We start from the raw sequence: 9,205 nt of genomic DNA, 5'->3' as shown, positions 1-9,205 counted from the left end.
CCGCCCCCAGCGCTCCCCGTACTGGTCTGACGGGCGCGGCCACCGCCACCTCAGCGCCGCCGCCTCGGCCGAGCCCTACAACGGCCAATAGCCGCGTCACCGTCTGGCGCCTCCCGCGCCCGGCGCAGCGAGACGACGCGCACTAACCCAGACCCGAGCGCGGGAAAAGGGGTCGCGGACCGAAGGCGCAGCGCCGGCGCCGCCATGCTTTGAGCGGCAGAAGGTGTGACACCTTCCCCTCACCCTCCGGGCCCACAGGACACTTTAGGAGGCCCAGCGGCCTCATGCCAGGCTTCAAGACGGAGCCCTCGGGCCTCCTATCTCGATTTTAGGAGGTTTCACCCACCAAACAGCAATCTAGCCTCACCCAACATGGCGGAAAAAGCCGCCGCACCGGAAGCGGAAATCCCCACGGGCGCGCTGCCCTCCGCCTGGAAAACCATGATTCCCATGATGCCGTTGGGGCACGGCCTACCGGCGCCATTCCCGCGCCTGCGCCGTCGGGTGCGTTGCGGCCGTAGGCGTTTAGGCCGGAAAGCGCAGCGGCTGCTGCTGCCAAGATGGCGGCTGTGTTGCAGCAGGTGCTGGAGCGGGCTGAGCTCTCCAAGTTGCCCAAGCCGGTACAGGGGAAGCTGGAGCGCTTCCTGGCTGATCAGCAGAGCGAGATCGACGGGCTCCGAGCCAGGCATGAGCGCTTCAAGGTGGACAGCGGTGAGTGTGGGGAGGGGGGAGCTGCGAGGACGGGAATGGAGGTGAGGGGGCAGCGGGAACGGGGCAGGCCCCGGGGTGGTGACCGAGGAAGGAGCTGAGCTGCCCAAGGACTGAGCGGTATCTGCTCGTCCTGGTGCTCGGGCCGAGGCAGCGAGCTGACAGCTCGGCTGAGGACGGGTGGGCTGGGGTCGGGCTAGTTGCTCCTCCCTTCACCGATGCGCTTTTAGTGAGTAGCAGTGTCGTGGTCCCCTCTGATGAGAGGAGTGGGGGAGGCAGGGCTGGACCTGATAGGTCGTTGTTGCTTGTGAAATGGTTTCAGGGGGCGGCCTGTGCGGTGGGGACGTGCCTTCTCTGCCTGGCCGTGAGGGTCGTGAGACGAGGGCGTGTCTGTTGGCTGGGAAGGGTCCCTTTAGCTGAGGCCTGATAGGGTCTTTTCTCTCGTTTCGCTTGGCAACAGGAGTCTGGTTTTATCTTTTTCTTTTACAAACGACTACTTGAGGCTAAACCTGCTTTCAAAATCGGCTTAAAGAACAGCTTTTCATCAGATTTTTAACAAACTTCAGTCTGCTTTGATCCTTGTGGAAAAGCAATAATGATTTGTGTACCCAACTCTCAAATAACCTTAGGTTTATACTTTTTCTGTTAAATTCCATGTTGAAGACCATTATCTTTCTGTTAAATGTTCTTGATACTGTTAATTGATTTGGAGCTTACTTGATCGCAGAAAGATAATACCAGTAGAGAATGGGGTTAGAAATGAGACAAGAGTGTAAATGAGTGTAAGCACTGGGCAGGGTTGTGAATATGAATAAATTTATCAGGTGGGTGATGTACTTCTGGTATAAACTTCCACCTGTCTCTTTCATGATAAAAATCTTGCTAAAGTAAATTAATATAGTGTAAACTAAGGTAACCCACAGATTTTAGCAGGTCATTTCTTGGCATATGTGGTTGGAGGAGCAGCATTATTTGAAGTTGTAGAGTATGATAGGAAGCATAAGATAAATAAAAGTCCTTTGGTATTTCCTTAGAAGCTCACTGTGCCAGAGAGTGAGGTTAGTTCAGCTTTTGTTAAGTATTTTACAGTTAAGCTCTCTGTCACAGTTGCTGTTTCAGATAACCAAAATTTAGATCTGATTTTTTTTTTCAGTGCAATGGTATGTACAGCATTAAGAGTTCATTATAAGAAGTGTTCATTAAAAATAATCAGATCCCTTGATACCTAGGATTGTGGGGATTTTATTGTTTTTGCATAGAAATAGAGTACAGGTAAAAGAAGTTTTAAGTTGTTGAGACTCTACTGCATAATTGTGCTGATACAATGTACTCTAGCTACATCAGAAATGTAAATACTATTAAAATCAATTAGGCTATTTATGGATCATTTCTGGAAGCATATCACTTTCCATGCTAACAAAGTATTTTAAACAATGTTAATTCAATCCAGAAATGATTTTTTTTTGCCTTCAAAAATACCTTTTTTCAAATTCTACTGCAGTCTTACTATTTTTAGCTACTTTCTTTAGAAATACTGTTCTTTATTAAACATGTCCATTAATAAGGATCCTTGGAAAAGGTGAGAGAGAGAAATAAATGTTTATTAAGTGAAATTGAGATGACATTGTTATTTTGCAGAACAACAGTACTTTGAAGTAGAAAAGCGTCTGGCTCAAAGTCAGGAGAGACTTGTTAATGAAACACAAGAATGTCAGACTCTCCGTGAGGAGCTTAAAAAACTTCGTGAGTATAACTGCACATTCTTAAGATTGGACAGGATATTAATTCCTTAGTCCAATGTTATGCTGCAATGTTTCAAGTTTTATATAGGAGTTGCAAATCCATCCATCAACTATATTATTTCTGCAAGAGACCTGTTTGGCTTTTCTGTTTAAGTTGGCTTCTTTTTAATGGAATTTTTGTTATGGAGAAAAAAAAATCCTCTCTGATTTTTGTAGTAATAGTAGTACAGTGGATTATGTATTGATCTTGACAATAAAGGCCTCTTCTCTAAGGATTGCATTAGTTTGTCACAGTACTACCTAGTACTATGGTAAAATCTTGAATTCTTTTTTCTCTATTTTTTTTAATGTTGTTAAGGGGAATTTTGGCTTCATTGCATTTGGAGAGTGAATTCTGTTATTGTTACAGTGGAGATCCTTAACTACTGTTTCTTCTTATCCAACAGATGAACAGTTGAAGTCACTGAATGAGAAAAATAAAGAACTTGAAGCTGCTCATGATCGTAATGCAGCTATTCAGGTACTGGAAAAGCTGGATGATAAGTTGAAAGACTTTGGTTTATCTGTCTCCTTGCAGCAAGGAATGCAATTTGTTTCTAAACTGGACTGTATCAATTGCGGTACAAATAATGTATTGATGTACGTACTTATATGGCCGTGTGTACAGGAAAATATAGGTTTTTTGAGTAAATGCTGGTGTTTTAACGAACTGAATTACAGATAAACGTATGTCAGAGCAGATGCTTTTATTTCATCTTCATAGATAGTTTTGTTCTAACTGAAACCTGTTGTGAAGTGACTTTAAGCCAAACCTCAAAAATCGAACAAAGGTGTGAAGGGTTGTGTTTTTTCCCTTACATTTTCCCATACTCTGGCACAGTTTTCCTTGTGTGACACTCAAAAGTCATGGGGTTGCAGAATGAGTCACTTCAGCTGACAGATCTATTCAGCAGAACACTGATTTTGCAACAGGAAATGAGAACATTATTATTAGATTGATTTGTCCACAATGAAGAGATGGATCTGAATGTTTCCCCAGAGGGGCTTACCTGACACTGGCTAACGTGGTTTGTATTGACACCTTAGAAGGCAGAGGCAGTACTATAGCCTATAAATGATCCAAGACTATTGACTTTTATTTGATTTTTATAGTGATTTGTTGCATGTGTTCATTCCTTGTAAACTATTTAACGAAATATTAACTTTTATTTAACCAAATTGTTTCAGTGAAGTCTTAACTATCAAAGCTGTCTTTCAAAGAATATTAAAATAAGATGCAGTTTTAAATACTTCCTGTTGCTTGTTTTGGATTTCTGTTAAGGCTTCAGTTTGTTTCATCTGCTCCAACAATTTTCATGCTAATCTTCATATGAATACAGCTGGAACCAGAGGGAGTCCTGTGGCAGTTTGGACCTCTCTGCCAATTGAAAAGCAAAGGCATGAACACTACCTGTTCAGTATTCTAGTCTTGAAAGCTGTGTGATACTTCTCTCACCTTTGGTGTCTAATCTTATGTGATAGTGGCATTTTGCACTTAAGCACAAATGACCAGCTGGACATTAGTATCGAGTGGTTCATGGGGGGAAAAAAAAACATTAATTGAAATGTGTTTGCTATTAGCCACTAGAAGAGGCACATTAACTGCATTTGTTTGAATTATATATGCCACCATGATATAAGAAATGGAAGCAGCCATGCTTTCATACTGTGTAATTTAGACTGACTCAGTTGCCCACCATAAAAGCCTCTCAATTCCAGTGTTCAGTTGGCTAGGGCAACTTGTGGTTTAGCATGCTTCTCTGTGATGATAAGTGTAAATAGTGACTATAAACTGTTACAGAAAGCTGATCATGTTTCTTTATTGTTGTTTTGCAATTTTTTTCAGAGCCATTTAAGTAGAGAAAAAGAAGAACTGGAAGCTGAAAAGAGAGATTTGGTTCGAACAAGTGAAAGACAATCTCAGGAAGTTGAACATTTAAACGGTACAGCCAAGAACATACTAACAAAGTACTTCACATGATTTTGTTAAAAAAAAGACATGCTTGAACAATTGAGCTGGTACTGAGTATCCAGTCTGTATAGGCAGCACCAGATAATGGATTAACAGGAAGCAGTATTCAGAGAAAAGAAAACAAAGCATGAAATTACATGCTAATTACAGAAAAACACAGCAGTTTGATGCTTCGTTTTATAGATTAAAAAACCTACACTATACAGTATCTTACTTACAATGTATGTAACTGTATACTGTTATCTTGCTTGTTCTCATTCTTTACAATTTAATTAAGCTGAGTAATTAAAGCTGTTATACAATTAGGCTTTTTAAAACTGATTTCCCTCCTCCAGAGGATGTTAAACGTTTAAATGAAAAGCTTACAGAAGCAAACACAGAAAAGGTGAAACTTCAATTAAAGCTGGATGAACTTCAAACATCAGATGTTTCCATGAAGGTGAGTAGTACTTATATGCATATTACGTGCTAATGTTCTAATAAGTAGTTGTTTATATGTGATGTAATCATAATTTTGGCATTATTGACTTGGAGCATAGGTCAAGTGTACTCCTGTTATTTATAACAAATTACTTGGTAATAAAAACTGATGGCTGTGACTGGAAGTGAGACACATTTATAGAAGGCAAGGTCATCAAGTTGGGCAAGCATGTCCAAGCCTCAATGGTGGCAGTGGTGGCTGCTCCTACCCACTAGGAAGGACTCCAGTCCTTGAGGGTGGGTAGAACAGAGAAAAATATGTATTTGTGAACCTGCACTGTTTCTCTATGGGCAGAATAAACTCTATAAAGAGCTGAAAGAGAGGAAGAAAGGAGAAAAGAGGAGGAAAACTTTGATACATTAATTTATTTTCTTTAGATATTAATCTAGTTAATGTACCCAGCTATCATAAACTTTGAGTAAACTAGCTCAAGTTTCAGGAAGTTCTTGTAGTTTGAGACTGGTAAGTTAGTATTACCAATGTAATAAGGAACACTGCCTGTCATTTGGTGCTATTTACCAAATTGCAGTACATTTTTGCTATTTCTACTCTGATCATAGTACTCTGATTAGCTTCTTTATTTTCTGGGGAACCAGTATGATTAGACTACACAATTTTTCTTTTTAGTATCGTGAGAAAAGATTGGAACAAGAAAAAGAACTACTACAGAATCAAAACACGTGGCTGAACGCTGAGTTGAAAGCCAAAACAGATGAACTTCTACGTACTGCCAGGGAGAAAGGCAATGAAATCTTGGAGCTTAAGTGTAATCTGGAGAACAAGAAGGAGGAGGTAGCGTAATTGCTGAACGCTTTTGCCATTTTGTATAAACTGTAGCTTTTGATTAACTGTATTTTTTAATACCAAGTTTTTTGACTGTATTTTTTAAAACCAAGTGTTTTAATTACCGTATTTGAGTTAAAAAAAGAGAAGTGTGTTTTGCAATTAATAAGGAGATATTTTTTCTTTTAACTTGTGATTTTTAAGGAATACATGTAGTTAGCATTACCTAGAATAGAAAAGTCAAAGATTGTAAGTTAGAAATTTTGGAGTTCCTGATAACAAAGGTATATAATAGTATAATTATATTAAAATGTATGGGAATACAGTTCTTGGTGAGGAGAAGGGGCAGAAGGATCTGACTCATCACACCACTCTGCAAAGAATGTTGATATTTTTGTTTTTCTGCAACAAAATACATGGCAGACTCGATGGCCCTATGTTGAAAATACGCAGCTTAAGTGAGTTTCTATTTGAGCATCTGAGCAGTTTCTTTAATAACAGTTGGATAGGCTTTCTGTGGCACTTCACTCCTCTGAGGCTTGTGGGTTTATTTGGTTATGCATAATAGAAGCAGTTTGGGGATTCTAGCTTTTCATTTAGCTGAATGCATGAGAGCAAAGACTGTTAGAGAATGTGACCATTTATGCTCTTTCTACAACTTTCGGGTTTTTTTAAAAAGTAAAAAAGCAATGTGGTGGGTATTTTCCAAAATAAACTGTACTGGAAAGACAAATTTATACATGATTATCTCATTTATTCTTTGAACAGGTTTCCAGAATGGAGGAACAGGTAAATGGCTTAAAACAGTCAAATGAAAATCTTCAGAAGCATGTGGAAGACCTTTTAAATAAACTGAAGGAGGTAAGACAACTTGAAGTACACGTGAAACAGCATTACAGTTGCTTCAACAAATTAAAAAACAAAATGTGTGAAATAGTGGAATGCTCCCTAACCCTCCCTCTCCTTTAATTTATTAGGGAAAAGAACAGCAAGCTAGTATGGAGGAAAGATTCCACAATGAACTGAATGCCCACATAAAATTATCCAATTTGTATAAGGTGAGTTTACTGGTTCTATTGTAAGTGTGTATTAATGTTATTTGGTCTGAATCGTAGCATTAAATATAATGCAGGCCACTTCTGTTTTTTTGTTTTTTTCTTTTTTTTCCCTAACAAATTGTGGTTGTGGGGAAGACTAACTTTCATTGCAAAGCATTGTGAAACATCCAAAATATTTGTTTTCTTTGCTGCTATCTTAAGCAGCATTTGAAATCTTACATTGCTTGGATCATTTTATAGGTTAAGCAAAAATTAGGTTAAAATAGTAATTTTATGTTCTCTGTTTTGAGGCTTCATGATGTATGAGTGTGTCTGTGTCTTACGATGTTGTATTAGGAGGTAAGGGTTTGTAAATTATGATTGCGTAAGATTTTCCTGAGTGTGGTTGGTAGCAGTTCATTTCAAATAACACTGCAAGTGTTAGTGATCTCATTAAGACGCGGCTGAATGTCATGTATTGTGTCAAATAAGCACCATCTAAAGAAGTAATTTTTGTTTTGTGGCTCAAGGAGTGAAAAATACCCTATAACATATTGACAAAGGGAGAGTCAGCTATAGAGGACAATTGATTGGTCTGTAGTTTATGCATATGAGATTCACAGGTTAATGAATTCTGTTTCCTGTGTTTTTTTGAGTAGATACCCACATAAACATTCTACCCTGCTTAATTCAGAGTACTACATTAATACTTTGATTAGCTGTTAACTGATGTCTGTTCAACTGAACAGCAAGTCATTAGCTAACTTCTCTGGAGCATAATGCATTACCATTTGCCTTTTAATTCGGTTTTGTTTTGGTTTTATTGGGGTTTTTCTACGCCTATTCATTCATGCTTTTATTACAGAATCATTGATTTGAAGGGGCTTAAAGGTTTTCTGCTTAACATAGGGTTTGGTACGTACTTATAACTGCTGACATATTTGTCTGACCTGATATTCAAAGCATCGAGATAGAGTGCCCTCCCATGGGAGGCTGTTCTGAGTCTTCACTGATTAGCAAAAGTTGAATCCACTTAATTTCAGTTATCTCTAATGAACTTGCAGAATTGCTAAAGTATTGTACAGTCTTGCACTTGTGACATCTCTGACTGGAAGCAAAGGAACATAAACTGTTTGTATAAGATGCCCTAAAAATACCAAAATTTTCAGAACGATCAAAATTGAGCACTCAAAATTTCTCCAAATTTTCTTTAGTGAAGTGAAGGAACAAAGCCAGCAACAACTATAAAGCAGCTAAAGCGCATACATTTTATTTGCATTTGTCATATCAAATCAGTGTCTGATACTTTATACTCAGATGGGGAGTTTGCATTGAAGGGGGACTTTATCCAAGTGGAAAGAAAATTGTCCAGTTTAGGTGAATCTTTTAGCATTTTACTAAAAAAAAAAAAACCCAAACCCTGCATGTCAGTTTGAACTTTCTCATAAAAATATAGTTTCTGTTGCTGTGTACTAAAAAGTTAAATAAAATGCTTTTATCTAGAGTGCTGCTGATGACTCGGAGGCAAAGAGCAATGAACTGACGGGAGCAGTAGAAGAGCTGCACAAGCTGCTGAAGGAAGCAGGTGAAGGTAAGCTGTGAGTGAGAAAAGGGAAAAGGAACAAGACAGTTGCACTCCTTTGTACCTACTTTGATGCGTTGAAAAATAGGTGTTGAGCATTGATGAAAGGAGCTTCATTAGGCTTTTGGGATGGTGGGAACATCAATCACTTTGTAACAAAAGATGTTACCTGGCTAACTGAATTTACTTGGGGTGGATGAGGGAGAGGGAAATATTTTTAAATATACTTGGAGTTTCACTTTAGATTTTCATGAGAGGAGCTAATTTTGCAAGATACATCTTTGTTTTAGTTTAGCAGTTTAGATTCCTTTTCACTGATAAAAGGACAGTTCACATTTTAGCCCTCTTCTAAGTAAAGGGGATAGGCAGCAGTTCATGTTTCTGTCATGCTACTGAGTTTTCTATCAGCAGGAGCTTCTGCAGATCATATAAAGTAAAATTTAAGGTACATAGACAAATTTTGATCTTTTTAGAAGAAAAAAATAAAACCAACCACCACACTGCAAACTGCTTGTCTGATTTAATTTTAGCTAATAAAGCAACCCAGGACCATTTGGCTGAGGTGGAAGAGTCAAAAGCTGTAATGGAGAAAGAACTGAGAGAAAAGATCAGTAAGCTGGAAAAGGAGCTGGAGAACGCTAATGATTTATTGTCTGCCACAAAGCGTAAAGGTAGGGATAACATTGGGAACTAAAATACATAAAGCTTTCTGTCATCTTGCATGAAAGTAACATGCTGAATTTCTATAGGAAGTAAGCACATTAATAGTAATTAATCTTTGCTAATTTCCTGTCATGAATTTTAGAAGCTTTTTCATGTGTGTATATTTTTGAAAACCGTACTTCTCCCCCCCCCCCCCCC

General features: G+C 39.0%; 2 protein-coding genes across 4 annotated transcripts in view; one reads left to right on the top strand and one right to left on the bottom strand.

Moving 5' to 3' along the window:
* The window catches only part of ODR4 (odr-4 GPCR localization factor homolog), a 22,789-nt gene extending 22,421 nt beyond the window's left edge, over positions 1-368 (bottom strand). Inside the window, exon 1 of one of the 2 annotated variants that reach the window (XM_026853769.1) lies at positions 347-368. The gene's annotated coding sequence lies outside the window, so the exon portion shown is untranslated. Of the gene's footprint in view, positions 1-29; positions 114-346 lie in introns of those variants that run through there. The other variant, XM_026853768.1, reaches the window with a different exon arrangement.
* Positions 369-516: 148 nt separating this feature from the next.
* TPR (translocated promoter region, nuclear basket protein) overlaps positions 517-9,205 on the top strand; it is a 39,464-nt gene continuing 30,775 nt past the window's right edge. For both annotated transcript variants that reach the window (XM_026853864.1, XM_026853863.1), the window contains exons 1-10: positions 517-711; positions 2,347-2,451; positions 2,897-2,970; positions 4,336-4,432; positions 4,797-4,900; positions 5,570-5,734; positions 6,494-6,586; positions 6,703-6,783; positions 8,266-8,353; positions 8,875-9,015. In XM_026853864.1, the coding sequence (XP_026709665.1) occupies positions 561-711; positions 2,347-2,451; positions 2,897-2,970; positions 4,336-4,432; positions 4,797-4,900; positions 5,570-5,734; positions 6,494-6,586; positions 6,703-6,783; positions 8,266-8,353; positions 8,875-9,015 (1,099 nt within the window). In that variant the 5' untranslated portion in view covers positions 517-560. The remainder of the gene's footprint in view (positions 712-2,346; positions 2,452-2,896; positions 2,971-4,335; positions 4,433-4,796; positions 4,901-5,569; positions 5,735-6,493; positions 6,587-6,702; positions 6,784-8,265; positions 8,354-8,874; positions 9,016-9,205) is intronic.

Source organism: Athene cunicularia (assembly GCF_003259725.1).
Source record: "Athene cunicularia isolate RWA chromosome 8 unlocalized genomic scaffold, athCun1 chr8_part1, whole genome shotgun sequence".
Taxonomy (NCBI): Eukaryota; Metazoa; Chordata; class Aves; order Strigiformes; family Strigidae; genus Athene; species Athene cunicularia.
The sequence above is the reverse complement of the archived record's forward strand: the minus strand, read 5'-3'. Positions and strand labels throughout refer to the sequence as shown.